At 35.1% G+C, this 15,837-nt stretch overlaps 1 protein-coding gene across 1 annotated transcript; it reads left to right on the forward strand.

Annotated features, from left to right (window-relative positions):
- Window positions 1–8,450: 8,450 nt before the first annotated feature.
- Window positions 8,451–10,371, forward strand: LOC149795431 (uncharacterized). The gene is made up of 2 exons (XM_089963799.1): window positions 8,451–9,116; window positions 9,614–10,371. Exons 1-2 carry the CDS (start codon window positions 8,451–8,453, stop codon window positions 9,938–9,940), a joined length of 993 nt encoding a protein of 330 aa, XP_089819925.1. The 3' UTR covers window positions 9,941–10,371.
- The last annotated feature ends 5,466 nt before the right edge of the window (window positions 10,372–15,837 follow it).

The following is a 15,837-nucleotide window of genomic DNA, read 5'->3' on the forward strand; positions in this document are numbered from 1 at the left end:
ATTCTAGGGCTTTATTGAGATGTTTAATCTGGTTATTTGTCAACGATAATTTGTTTGGACCGCCACTAGAAATTTGATCTCGCTTTAGTGATATTTTTGTTCCGCATTTGTTGGCGTGTTTTGATTGTAATATTTTTTACCTGACCATGAGTCAGAACAACATTAACATGACTGTATGACATTTTATCATAAATACTTACCACGCTCCAAATAATGATTAAAGATTTTCCACTGGTGCTTCGATGACTCTCATTCAACCGCTGCCACCTTCAAGTAACATTACTTTATCGCTTAGTATAACCGCGATTGCTCTATAATCAACACCACCTGTATTTAATGTTGCTTTAAGATGTATATCAACGACATATTGTTTTGATAGATCAAGATGCTCCAGTGAAAAATAATAAATCGGATACAAAGTTCTGAAATCATATTGTGATATTTGCAACCCAGTATCAACATTTTGATCATGTCCCATGAATGACATCAAACGATGATATACACGTCCTATATGATTTTGTTCATAATTTAGTTGTATATTCTCTCTTGGTTCTTGTTGTCCGTTTATCCGTAAAGAAATATCTGTGATACCTAGTTTATCAAATATCATATGAGAGTGAATTTGTGAGTTTAATCGATCATAGTTCTGAAACGCAATGAAAATATGCCGCGGCGCAGAAACGCCTTGTTGTGATGCTATATGCCATGTAAACTGACCGTTAATACCAGTTTTTATACTATCCATGCTTGTTGTTAACCATGACAACAAGGATTTACCACCTGTGTCCATGAAGGAAATCAATTTTTGCTCTTCTGCGATCGTTGGAGTCATCACCGGCATCCACAGTGAAAGTTTCAATAATACTACTTTACCAGCATCACCAACAGGTCTCCACAACCGTTTGTCTAGCTCCAAAAATAACCTTTTTAACATTCCTACAAAATCCAAAAATATGCGATAGTGGAATTGTACATGAAAAACTTCTATTGGCTCCTAGCAACATATTTTTACGCGTTGCAAATCCCAAGTTGAAATCTGGGTTAGCACCATGAACTACTGGCGTCACATCAGCATCAGCGTTTCCGGCAAAATTTCTTGGTCGTCTTATATTATACGGATCGCTTTCAGGGTGACCAGAATTATCTTTCACAAACATCATTGTGGGACCTGCTGATCTTGTACAATCATCAGAATATCTTGCCGATCCTATTATTGTTGTAGCAACATCGACATCATTCTGAATCGATTCGAGATTTCTTCCATCAATCATGTATGTGGCGCTACTAAACAATGCCATAATCGCGTACAGACTCATCTTTAAGGACAGGTGCTTCCATGTCAAATGCTGTGTCGGACATGCGCTTGAACATTTTATTGTAATTATTTTCGTCTAACACGTTGATTACCGCGTTCGGGAAATTCCACTTCGGGAAGTTCCACTTCCGGATATTAAACTAGAGATATTATTTCCCGATTCACCGAGTCCCCGATCTGCTAACACTGCTAGTTTTTGATTTGCAGCTTGATTTATTATTTTGCTGACATCTGCGAGCATAATTTCAGCACTTGGTAATTCTACTAGTTGTCGTTTTCGTCTTATTAATCGTGCTAGTCTATCTTTGATCGCCCAGAACACCTTACCAGCAACAATGACAATTGCACCAGGAGTTTTTTCACGAACAATATCAATAGCTTTCATCGATAATTGTTTTGCAATAGGCGCTGCTTTTGGGGCTAACCTTGTAAATAATCCCTGAATGACATCACCAAGTCCATCTCCGTAAATTGCTCTGTAGATTGGTAATCGTGAATTTACTGCTCTGACCTGTACGGAGTCACTGTAATCATCAACAAGTTCATCGATAAGTTCTCAGTAAACACCGATATCCATGATGCCGCCGCGAAATAATCGCTGGCAAATATCAGCTGCTTCATTGGTTATTTCTGGTGAATTATTTCCGGCACGTTTTCCTCCTATAAGAACTTCTAACCGCGACACGTCATTAAGGATATTATCGGGACAAACAAAATTATTTTCTGGCTGTGTCACGATATTTAGACCACTTCCAGTTGCTCCTTCTTCTTCCTCACTTATTGTTCTGAGAGACTGTGATAATTTTGATTCTTTTTTTTACAAGATACATGTTTATTTTTCTGCGATAATCTTTATATACCTTATCATTAGAATAAACTCTATCTTTATTGTAAAATATACGATATATCCATTTATACCAGATTTCGGGATTACTAATACGAGCGGAACTATATTCAGGTTTTAAAAAATTTTCTTTTTTATCAAAACTTTCTGCTGCAAGTTTTGATAACGTATTAATATCACTAATTTCTTTTATGAATCTGATACCCACATTGGTAAATTTATTGCTCAGCATAATCATTTCCCTTTCATCATCTTCCTCTTCTTCTGGTTTTATTAATTCACGATCATTCATATCACCTATCTCAGCACGAAGTTTTCCAATACCTTCAAGTATTTCTTCACCAACGGGTGGAGGCTGAGTTGCATCTATATCAGTTGGAAGATCTCGCAAAATCTTGTTTGTTTGTTTGGTTCTTCTTGCTATTTTTTCAGTCTGCGCTGCAGTTTGTTCTAATACTGGAAAAATACCCTCTTTCCTCTTCTCATCTTCCTCCTTAATATCTCCCCATATAGTTTTTTCAACAGCCGCTGCAGCTTTCTTAGTAGCTGTAGTGACGGGTTTAAATAGTGTTTTAGTGTCTTCTTCGTACTCAACTTGTGATTGTTGCTGCGCTTGTAGGTTTTTTCTAAATGGATCTCTAACAGGAAGAATTTTTTTGATTGCTTCTAATCGTTCTCGTGCTATCCTTGCAGTATGAGATTCCGGATATACCATTTTATTATAACATAATGATTTAATTAATAGCAGCAGAGGGGGCGGGACCTCAAGTTGGTTCATTTTTTGTAATGTACTCGCCATCGACAAGTTTTTAGTTGGAGAAATAACGTGGACTAACCCTAGGGACTCTAGGGACTCTTTGAGAGACTCTTTGAGAGTCCTCCGTAGTTAGTTATTTTGATTTTTTAAGTTATTAATCCTTTTTTTAGGAAGGCTTATTTCGGTTTTTGGACGCTCCAAAATTCGGTCTGTTCACCCCCTTTGCTGCTACAGGTGTCATGAAGGTGTTCTGCTGAAGATGTTCAAGCTGCCCTGGTTAGCTTGCCCCAAATAGCTTATATTTCTGACATTACATGATGTTCAATGGTGGGTAAGTGAGGTAAGATTGACATTTAGGACATATTGAAATGTAATTTGTTTGTTTGAAAACTATGTGATATAAATTGTATGCTTCAATCATCTACATTCATATATATATATACTGACCAGTATCAGTGAAAATATTTACCATGAAGAAAAATCATATTTGATAACATATGTATCATATATTCAATTGGCAACATAGATATGGTATGATATCTATGTTCTATGTTTATCAAGAAAAAATGAAAAAGAAATGTTGATAATGAGTCCAAAAATTGGTTCAGAAAACGCAGGTTGCAATGGGGAGTCGAGACATTGGGAAAATGAACAAAAATAATCGCAAACTTTAATACAGAAAAAGCCAAGCCTATTCCCACACAAGATGGTGCATAAGGTGACATGGGTTTCACCAGACTTTCAGACCAAGAACTAGACTGGCCACATTTGCATAGGCAAAAAGTTCAGAAGGCATCGACAAGATGTAAAGTGAAAAGAGGAGCAGATGCAACCTCAGATCATTAGCTTAAGAAGGTCAAGTACAATGTAAAATCTCAAAGAGCAGAGTAGTTGAAGAAACATTTCAGCCGAAACTTGGCAATGTATCTGAGATGCAGGATGAGGAGGACAGATGAATATAAGAAACCTTTGTCTACACTAACACTGAACACAAACTATGGACTATTTTGACAACTCTTTAAAAAAAAATACACTTGCAGAAGAGAATGAAAGAAGTACAGAATAACGGTCACAGAGCAGAAAAAGCGACAGCGCAAACATGATACATGCAGGTGCATAGTTAAATTGAAGAACAGCATCAGAAAAAATAAAAGGCATTTTAAGGAAGAATTAGCATCACAGGCAGAAGAGGCAGCTGAGCAAGGAGATATGAAAGCCTTGTATGAGTTCATGAGGAAAATGGCAGGAAGAGAACAGATAGAAGACAGAACAATCAACACAGGAAGAACAAACTCTGTGCAACACAGGAAAAACAAGGGAAAAGTTGGGTGGAGCAATTTTAAAGAACTTCTTCACTGACTGGCATCCACCAGCAGACCATAATTTCACTTGCTAAGGATATATTGTGTTTCCTGTGAAAGGCAGACGAGAGAATCAATAAAAGTAAACCACCATCCAAATGTTGAACAATGGTAAAGCTGCGGGTCCAAAAGCTCTATTAGTGGCCATCAACAAATCTTCAGAAATGCTGTACCAGCTGGCAGAAATGATCTGGGAAAACAGAAAAAAAACATCCCAACATACCAAAGAACAGTGGCCTTGGTTAATGCAACAACTACTAGTCTCTCCACACCATGTCAGATAATCAACAGATGAATATTCGAAATATTAAGATCATGTGTAGACGTAAGCAGGCTCTGGACAACAAAGATTATGTGTAGACCAGCTACAGATGCTTAGAATTATCATAGCACAAGCTACCATTCTTCTGCATATGTAAATTCTCGTGTTGTTCATATGATGCCATTTTTTAAATGAGCGATTCAATGAACACTTTGTACTATGCGAACCAATGCCTAAAGTACCCGTTATTAATATTGTAATTGGTGATCAGTTCAAAGATTATAAACATTTTAGACGAATTTCCGAGATTCAATTGATGTTATTCGCTGGTGCCTTGAGCGACATTATCTATTACGTCCACATGCTGGCTATGTTGTTCGTCCACTCATGAATTCGTATCCATGGTCTGCATTTCTATTTTTTCTATGGTTTTTGTTTTTTGTCTGATATTTGTGTAATATTTTAAAATTATCTATCCAAGGTTGATTTAAATAGTACTTGATTTTAACAGGGTTCTTCAAATTTGAGTTTTGGTATACCTTGGTGAAGTAAATGAATTGTCCGTAAGATTTAACTCCAGGCGTTTTCTATTGAGACAGGATTTATCCTCATCAGCCTCTAGATCAAACGAGGGATATTGACATTGAAAATCATCATCTTCTGTCATTATTTATTTGCCTATACAAACCCTTACATCTGAATAAGGTATCATCGAAAACAAAATTCCATATTTACATCTTTTGTTTTAGAAATGGAAATATACAAACAAGAACTAGACACTGACAAAGCGAAAGTAACTGATAATAGAAATAACTGACATAAATTTGAAAAATCAATGGCAAAAAAATCAAGAAAACCTCTAATATCTTTATAATGCAGGAACTGCAAAATATCCAGTTTAATATCAGATAGAGCCATCTGTGCCGTCACTTCTTTGTTCAACGTTCAAAGATCTCAGAATGAATTAAACAGAGATTACTTGGTTTCTAATGATATTATATTCTTCTCATGAATTAGATTTACCTTAATCGTTATTAGGCGCATCTGTCATCACATTTGAAACTGATGCACGTTGTAAGATACAGAAGGAGCGAGGCCCAATGAAATACTCAGTAAATTCTTTTGGTACATGTCTACGTTGTACTTTCAAAATTGCTCTGAGCAGAGTCTAAATAAAATACAAAATTACTTGCATAGTATACTTGAATATCAGTACCTTCAGAAATTTTGTTGACAGAACTTATCGAACATATTGGTGAATAAACTGAAGACAAAGAAAGCCAACTTGCCAAGAAAAATATGGTTGACAGATCTGTAACGGCCTTTAAAAAGTATTGATAAATTTAACATTTTGCAATTAGACCTACTTTACATGGATTTACATGCGTAAGTACGTGTATCATTTAAGGGAGGAAAATGTGTGTACTTTCAAAAAGACAAAATTAGAAGAATACTTGATATCGCCGCCCAAAATGGTAAATACTCCTCTACTGAAATGTAAGACTTCAAACAATACATTACTCGTTGAAGCAGGGCTCTGAAAAATATCAAACATTATAAATTTGCAAGACTTATGTTAACGAAAGCTTCTCCTTTTTAGAAGGATAGTATTTGTTTATTTTGTTCTTTATAATAATATTTAATACTTGTATTTGTTTATATATATTGGGCTTTTGAATTACTTTTTTTACGTATAGATAAAATATGATTTTCAAAAGATTCGATCGATCGATCGATCGAAAATAAAAAAAACAGGTCGAATTATATTGATTGTTATGAGTCTAGGTTCTTACAAAAAGTAACAGGAAAAAAGTGAAGACAACAAACTTGGTAAAATTAAACAAATACTTTATTTCTTTAGAATATCAAGTGAAAATTGAGGGGTTAAAAAGAACTTACGGTTTTACGAATCAAATCCAAAAATAATCCAAGAATAAAAATATAGAAGTCCTATCAATAAAAAGTCGTAAATGAAACTGAGATCGAATCCCGATTAAATCCAAAATGGAAGACGATGATGTCATTAATAGTCAGCGAAGTGCGGCAGTGTCAACAGTCTATTGTTGAATCACAGAAAATAGTATTCCAGTTTTGAAAACTGGTCACAACAACACAGCTTAATGTGTCAAACGTTTAAAGCCCACTGACTACTTCTATACAAAACATTAGGTATAAGGCTTACTTAAGACTCAAAACAGATTCCCGGATGGAGGTCAAGAGTTCAACCTTCCAGAAGAAATGAAGTTTGTTGTTGTTGTTGTAGGGTTTTGTTTTAGGGTTTAACGCCATTTTTCAGCACACGATAGGCTATACATGGCGGCCAGTATTAATGGTGGAGGAAAACCCCGGAAAGAACCACCGACCCACGAGAAGCTAGTGGGAAGCTTTCTCACATACCCACATTAGCCGAATCGGACACTCAAACCCACGCAGACAGAAGTGAGATGACAATGATCCGTAACGAAGAGCGCTTTAGACCACTCGGCCACTCGGGGCCCCATGAAGTTTGTTACATGAAAATTATCATGTACTCCCACGTGTTTGACCTTAACTGAAATCAATGGTTCTTACTCTGGGAAATAATTTTTTTTTAAATTTAAAAGTTGTTTAACAGAACTGCCAGTGTTTCTGAATCAAGGTCAGAAACTAGACACAGTGTTTTTATTATTATAACAGTCAGGCCAAACAGAACTGAACTAAATTTCTGGAAAATGTCAAATCTAGTAAACAAAGTCACCTTACAATATCATGTAATGGAATATACAAAATTAAAACTAACAAACAAATCATTAAGTTAAATATATATATATAACATTATGATACATATCCTAATTAAAGTGTAATGAACATGTCATAATGATGACAAGAAAGATTAGCCATTGATTACTATATTTTGCAACATAATAGTGCCCCTAGACAGACATTTCCTCATTTAGTATCGCATGTAGCTTTTCACAATTACATGATTTTGTTTGTACTCCTATCAACTTAAAAATTACACCCACCGATCACCGATGCTGAATTTCCTCTGCCGAATGTAAATGTATATCTTTCTTTTTGAACAAAGCAACTGAGCTAGAATTGGTTTAATATGGAGCCCCTTAAGTAACATGGATGCACATATTTTTATTTCGTTTAATCGAAATATATTTCGTTATTTCGAAATGCTATTTCGTTATTTCGAAATACTGTTTCGTTATTTCGAAATGTTATTTCGTTTAAACGAAATGCTATTTCGTTATTTCGAAATACTATTTCATTATTTCGAAATGCTATTTCGTTTAAACGAAATACTATTTCGTTATTTCGAAATACTATTTCGTTATTTCGAAATACTATTTCGTTTAAACGAAATACTATTTCGTTATTTCGAAATGCTATTTCGTTTAAACGAAATATTAATTCGTTATTTCGAAATGCCATTTCGTTTAAACGAAATACTATTTCGTTATTTCGAATTAATATTTCGTTATTTCGAAATGCTATTTCGTTTAAACGAAATGCTATTTCGTTATTTCGAAATGCTATTTCGTTTAAACGAAATACTATTTCGTTATTTCGAATTAATATTTCGTTATTTCGAAATACTATTTCGTTATTTCGAAATGCTATTTCGTTTAAACGAATTAATATTGCATTGTTTCAAAATAGTATTTCGTTATTCCAAATATTTCGGATTATTTTCGAGATAACAGCTTTTCACTGATATTTAGGCGTTTGGTATTGCTTTGATTGTGAGATTGGATGAGGACCGTTTTGCTCTGATAAAAGTTTATTTTCACTTGGGTTTAAGGTATAAGGAGATTGTGTTCATTCTGAAAGAAAGACATGGATATAATCTCAGCATTAGACAGCTGATTCGTATTTTGCATGTTCTTGGTCTTTACCGGTATAAAAATCCCACTGATATGATGACTGTTGCCGAATTCATAATGAATGAACAGCGGTTCTCCGGTACCATGCACGGTTACAGGTGGATGTATCATAAGCTGAAATGCAGAGGTATACGGGCAAGAAAGGAAGAAGTTCGCCTTTTGATGAGAGTTATAGATCCTGAAAATGTTGACCTCCGCCAATCACATCGACTTCATAGGCGAAAGTACCTATCAAAAGGTCCTAATTACATCTGGCATATGGACTCCTATGACAAGTTGCGCCCCTATGGTATTTGCATCAATGGTTGTATTGATGGGTTTTCACGGAAAATGATATGGTTAAATGCATATTGCACAAGTAGTAACCCTCGCGTTATCGGGGGTTACTATCTCGAAGCTGTGAAAGCCTTCGGTGGTTGCCCCCTTATACTTCGAGCTGACAGGGGCACAGAAAATGGATATGTTTGTGAATTCCAACGTCTCTTTCGCCGGCATGGAAATGATTCATTCTGTGGTGATCGCAGTTTCATGTACGGACGCAGCACAAATAACCAAAGAATTGAAAGCTGGTGGGGCTTTTTGCGCAGGGAATGTGTAGAGTTCTGGTTGTCACTCTTCGACCAAATAAAAGCTGAGGGTAAATTTGACGGCGGATATCTGGACAAGAATCTTGTACTATTTTGTTTTCTTGGTATGATACAGGTATGGACAGTATAGCTCTGTCTCTGTCTGTTTGACTCAAACAAACACACACGCACACACAAACGCACACGAATATATATTAAATATGCATAATTCATCGTAAGGAAACACAAGTGCTGATTACAGATTACAATGTTCAAAGAGCACATACTATACAATAGAATTATCACATGACGCTCCTTTGAGAATTTTAATGCAGACTGTGAATATTTGTTTCAAAGTCTTACTTGTATTATAGATTCCGAACCATTATGTTCCTTATAAGAGATGATGTCACTGATAATAATCACTCTTACATGTCAGAGTTGCGATTTGATACATCAGTTGCATATTTAACAAAGCTGTGTTACCAGATATTATATATTTATAGTGTTTCGTTATGCCTCATAAAGGTCATATGTTCACATGAAGAAATTCTTTCTCAGCCTTTCTTTTCTTTTCATCCCTATTATCAAGTATTTCATGTGTGAACATTATTTCTTGTCTTTTATTTCCAGGATGAATTAGACTCAGTAGCCGAAGTGTGGGATTCCCATGTGATTCGTCCATCCAAAAACTTAACAGTTCCAAGTGGTATTCCAAACATCATGTTTTCAGTTCCAGAGTTATATGAGACGGAGAACTACATGTGTCTGATAGATGAGGAAGAATTCCAGTTATGTCAGAATAATGCAAGGTACCGTGATGGAATGGCTTCTGACGAGGATGTGTACAATATATGTGTATATATAATGGCTGAGCAAAGTTTACACATGGTAAAGGATGCATATGAAGCTCTTGATCTGTATTTGGAGTTGCGACAACATATTAATGACATACTGTAAAGGGCATCCTCCTAATACTATATGTACAGTCATTTTATGCTCTTGGATAATGATCATATTTCTGTTCCAGATGAACCGAGCTGAGACCAATGTTTAGAAATAAGAGGATATGATATTGAATGGAACTTTGTCATTTGTGTTTATTATCAGAAAAATATAAATCTCGCACTTAAATCGCTTGAAAAATATATACAAAACTAAGTTCCTCGGTCATTCAAGTTCATTTACATAGCGTGCATCTATTTTAATTGGTAGCACGTGTGTTTTTGTCTTTTGATGTCGCAAATTTGACGACATAATTGATCTCTATGATCCGCCAGTGTTATTAAAACAACGATATCTGACTGTAGTTAAACAAGTTTAAACAGTTTCTAAACTATACTCATTCTGCATCCTTTCCTTCTCTCCAGTCACACAGATAAATGTTTTAATTAGTATTGGGTTCAATTTAAATTTATTCAGTAAGTTTCATAGTAAACATGGAATCAATGCTCTGCTTGTAATTATGCACAAAGCATTTTAATCTCTGTAGCCTTCCCCCATCCCCCCGCAAATTTAAAAAAAAATATTTTAAACAATTTAGATTCGTATCATTTTGTAGAAAACTAGGGTCAGTATTATTTGGAGCTTTTCTTAATCTTGGTTCGCCGTTTTTCTTAGAACTGAAAAAGGTGTGCTTATCTCTATTCTTACGATCTGCTAAAACATAAATGTTTGCATTTCTTGATTAACAATAGCGCCAAAACGAGTAGGGAAATATCTGCAATGGAGTAAGTGACCAGCAATACACTCATATCTTATACAAATTAGGGTTCAAAAAACAAAAGTGTCTGCTTTGAAAATGGAGAACTGTTGCTTGTAATTTTAATTGGTTCTATTTATTATGACTTGCTGAACTAGCAATGTTTACTTCCATAGGCCTATCTACTGTGGTGACATGAAGTGCAATATGGGAATTTTATCCCTCAGAAAAGATCACAAGGAATATATCCAGCATCTATTTTATATGTTTCAAACAATTTCTGAATTCAAATGATAAGTTCATATCGGATTTTACAGCAGGCTGTGGAAGCGCGAGGGTTTTAGGCGCCCGGTAGGCAATATTGTTTGGTGAATCCTCTACCGATCCGCCCGGGGGCAATATTGTTTGGTGGATCCCCTACTGTCGCTACCGATCGGCCCAGAGGCAATATTATTTAGTGGCAGCCTCCTACGTTGTCTCTCAGAACAGTTTCATGATTAATGCTCAAATTTTTGGGTATTTTTCATCACAACACAGGAACTGTTATGACATTTTTATTAATTTAAAAAATAAATGTATTCATGAATAAATGTTGCTTTTATAACCCTGGGTTATAATACATAAGGAATTGTTACCACTTATATAATTGCACAAGATTTCCATTGACTTTTATGTCCATATAGTTTTAAAAATGTTATTCACAGGTGAAAAATGCTCATGTTCATTCTTTTTCTGAAAGAAAATTAAGCAATTGTTAAAAAATGAATGTTCCTTTGATAGTGAATTTTCAATTGCAAAGCATTACTAGGAAATATGGGCCAGTACAGTTGGAACAGTGAATTTCCCGTAGACCTTATTCAATACAAAATGTAAATACAATTTTCATCAAGAGGTAATGTGTTGTTTCTCTATGAACATTACAATTTTACCTTGACCTTTCATAGAAATTTACCATTAGAATTGCCATGTTTTAATACACAGGATAATTCAATTTATCAAGCTGTTTAATTTCTATAGTATCTGTAGAAATATATATTACCAGATAAATCTACTGGACTTTTTGAAAACTGAACAAACATTTGGCAAAAGAGTCAGATCGATCTACAAAAGCCCATTATTATGAAACCATGAAGTACATCCTTAAAATCCCCTTCAAACACCACAAGGCAATGGTAGAACATGAACTACTAAAAACAAGTTAACCATGCCAGGAATCATGAGGAAATGCATGTTGAAAGTCACTCACCTCCTTGTTTATTTGAAACAGTCATAGAGACCCCCAGAAAAATGTTTCCTTTTGCACTGGTTTTAAAATTAGGGTAGCTGGGTATGTATATTTTTAAAAAATTCTTTTCACTAAACGTTATATATTATAATGTAATGATTAGTATATATAATGTACTAAGCACTTAAAGTACTGGACTAAACCAGCTTAGTTTGATGCACAAAACAATTTCAGAAATTATTTTTTTTTCGTTCCTTCTTTTAACGGGGTGGGGGATGGGGGGTGCAAGGGTCGTCACCAAAAAACAGGGATGGTCGGCCGACCAGAAATGCACACGTTTTTTCTTGCATAATATGTACAATGCTAAAATAAGAATAAGAAACTAAAATAAAATAAGAAACAACAAGAACTAATACAACCACTATTATTATAGCTTGACAAACATGCAATGTCATGGTTGGAATTTTTAATGTACATAGCAATGTTACAAATAACTGGGGCCCCGAGTGGCCGAGTGGTCTAAAGCGCCAACCGTTACGGATCACTGCCATCTCACCTGTCTGCGTGGGTTCGAGTCGCGGGTTTGGCCTATGTTGGTATGTGAGAAAGCTTGCCAGTAGCTTCTCGTGGGTCGGTGGTTCTTTCCGGGGTTTTCCCCTGTTCTTCCTCCACCATTAATACTGACCACCATGTATAGCCTATCTTGTTCTGAAAAATGTCGTTACCCTAACAACAACAACAAATAACTAAAACTGGACCCAAATGAAATATCTGAAAGAAAAAAGCCAGAAAAATTGCTCAGATTTACTTGCATGTTCTTACAAGAGTGATAGTGAATGAAAGTCCTGTGTTTGGTACACATTACTAAGAATAGCATGCACTATGCAACTGTTTAATGATACATGAGTGGGGTATCCGTTACTAAGAAAGCATGTACTGTGCAACTGTTGGGTGGCTGATTCGTATTTAATTGTATCATGTGAATGAAGACAAAATACTGACTACTAATCATTTAGAGATAGACATGGAGTGTGATGCACCCCCACTGAAAAATTATCCGTTTGAAATAATGTCAGGCCAAAACATTGTCAAGCGTTCAAGATTATTCATCCACACTATACAGAGTTTGCATGCTACTACACCACAACAACAGTTTATGTTTATTTATTGTTACATCTACGTCTTACATAGAACTAAGCCTACACCTAACTCACCTTCGTATCTTTCACATAAATGACAAGACGCTGGCACAACACCTTTTACGTTAAGGTGAGACCTAAACAATACAAAGGGCGATAATCGACACATACATTAATTTTTCAAATTTAAGTTACATATATGATTCCCAAGAACGAAATAGTATTTCGAAATAGCGAAATAGTATTTCGTTTAAGCGAAATACTATTTCGAAATAACGAATTACTATTTCGAAATAACGAAATAGTATTTCGTTTAAACGAAATAGTATTTCGAAATAACGAAATAATATTTCGAAATAACGAAATAGTATTTCGTTTAAACGAAATACTATTTCGAAATAACGAAATAATATTTCGTTTTAACGAAATAGTATTTCGAAATAACGAAAAAGTATTTCGTTTAAACGAAATAGTATTTCGAAATAACGAAATAATATTTCGTTTTAACGAAATAGTATTTCGAAATAACGAAAAAGTATTTCGTTTAAACGAAATACTATTTCGAAATAACGAATTACTATTTCGAAATAACGAAATAGTATTTCGTTTAAACGAAATACTATTTCGAAATAACGAAATAATATTTCGAAATAACGAAATAGTATTTCGTTTAAACGAAATAGTATTTCGAAATAACGAAATATATTTCGATTAAACGAAATAAAAAATATGTGCATCCATGTCACTTAAGGGGCTCCGTAGTTTAATGCCCACAATTTTAATTTTTTTTTTAAATTTCTGATAATATTATTCTTTGTTATTAAGTCCCGACATAAAATATTCCATTTCCCCCATCATCTTCTTTGATACGTTTTCTTTTCACTTACAGCCTTCACTGGTGTTGTATTTTATAAGTTGTATCATCTTCATAACATTTACAGGATTCTGAAAAAAATCCCAAACAGTCCTAAAAGTTCTATGACTAATCCAAACGTTTAGATTGCGTGGCCCGAATGAATTGCAGTGGTATTCCTAATGATGTTCCAATAGTCTGAAATCTGATGTGCCAAAAGAATCGATGTATCACAATGATATAATCCAGAATGTCATTGAATATATTCACAATAATCCTAAAATAATGATTTATTCCCAAACGATCAATGAGAACTTTGTAATTCAAAAAATAATTTAAATAAATAAATCATCTCAAATTATAACTTAACACAACTAAACGACTGATTGCATTATACAGATGCAGATATAGGAAAAATTTTCATATAAATAACTTTATATACAGTCACCTCACTTACAACACAATAAAAAAAATCATCAAATTCGTAAACAAGGTCAGGTCTTTTAACTTAAATTTTAGCAAACTACCTAGCAAACAGCATACACTACTTCAAAGGTATTATCAATAAAATCGTATGAAATTGCTGTGTTTTTTTTTTAAACGTACAAGTGAATATCATGCATTTCAAGAAATAAAATAGTAAAAGTAATATATAGTCCAAATGGATTTCATAACCAGCCTTCTATTAAGATATATCGGTAGAAGACGGTCCAAAATGAAGTTGTCTTTCATCCATGCAGAGATTGCATTTAACGCCAATCCATGATCGATCCGTTGACAAGTCTTCCTGGGTCAGATATATCTAACAAAATAGGTGAAGACATTCTCTTTTTATGATTAATAGATCTGTTTGTTAACTGAGCACCTGCCAAACCCAGCACTTAATGCAGGTACAAAGAATGCCGGCGGCAACGTGGTCAGGTGTTCTTCCATACATCAAGTAAATAATGTATGAACAGCAAACACGTGGAACTAGCCTGCTACTCTTGACCAAAGAACTAATTTTAACGGTATTAAATGAATTAGGGTATCAGGTTAGTATCAAAACTTGACCAATCGGAAAACAATATCTCACTAATAGGTCGGTATACCGGTGACCACAATTTGGACAGATAGAGAGAGTGATTTAGTTTAACGGCCTAAATAGAATGTGTGAGTGTGATTTTATATTTTTAACGTAGCTTTAACAATGTTAGTTAGGTCGCTACGGTGTCTGCAGCGTGGAAGTTGATAGTGATGTCTAGCACTAATGGCATCACGCCGCAGACATTTAGCATCATGCCCCTCCCAGTCACATTATCCTAACAGCGGGCCGACCAGTCCTAACATTTTAGTACGATATTTATAAGCCTTTGTTATGGCTCGGCTGGATTTCGAACCCGCGACCTTTCGCATCCGAGGTGGACGCTCTAACCACTTAGGCCACCGGAGCGGTCCTTCGTTTACGTCCGAATTGTTCATAGCAGTGGAATGTTGTTCTTGTTTTTGTTGTTTATTGGCACGATAGGCTACACACGGCGGCCGGTATAACTGGTGGAGGAAGAATCTGGGGGAAAACGCATAGAACCAGCGACCAACGGAAAGCTACTGGCTAGGTTTCATACCTACATACTCACACTGGCCGAACCCGAGGCTTAAATCCATGCTGAAGGAGTTGAGATGAAAGTGATCGGTGTAGTCGAGTGCTTTAGTCCACTCGGCCACCAGGAGTGCACATTTTAGTGCAAGACAAAAATTCGAGGGGATCATTTCTGTACGAAGAAGTCTTATTGTCATTTGTTTCTAGGATTACCAAATCACAAAACATGCACTAGCTTACTGGTATAACTTTCAGCAACAATGTGATTGAATCTATAATACTTGTTTTGCTTTATTTAATAATTAATCTGCCTTAAATTAGACGAACATGAATTGTTGAGACTTTCCGTCATGTGTACA

Source organism: Sinohyriopsis cumingii, chromosome 7 (genome assembly GCF_028554795.1).
Source record: "Sinohyriopsis cumingii isolate HCF-2022 chromosome 7, ASM2855479v2, whole genome shotgun sequence".
Classification (NCBI taxonomy): Eukaryota; Metazoa; Mollusca; class Bivalvia; order Unionida; family Unionidae; genus Sinohyriopsis; species Sinohyriopsis cumingii.

Coding starts and splice junctions, on each gene's coding strand:
- LOC149795431 (XM_089963799.1), top strand. CDS start 8,451: ATGACTGTTGCCGAATTCATAATGAATGAACAGCGGTTCTCCGGTACC. Junction 9,117..9,613: donor GTTTTCTTGGTATGATACAG/GTATGGACAGTA, acceptor TTTTATTTCCAG/GATGAATTAGACTCAGTAGC.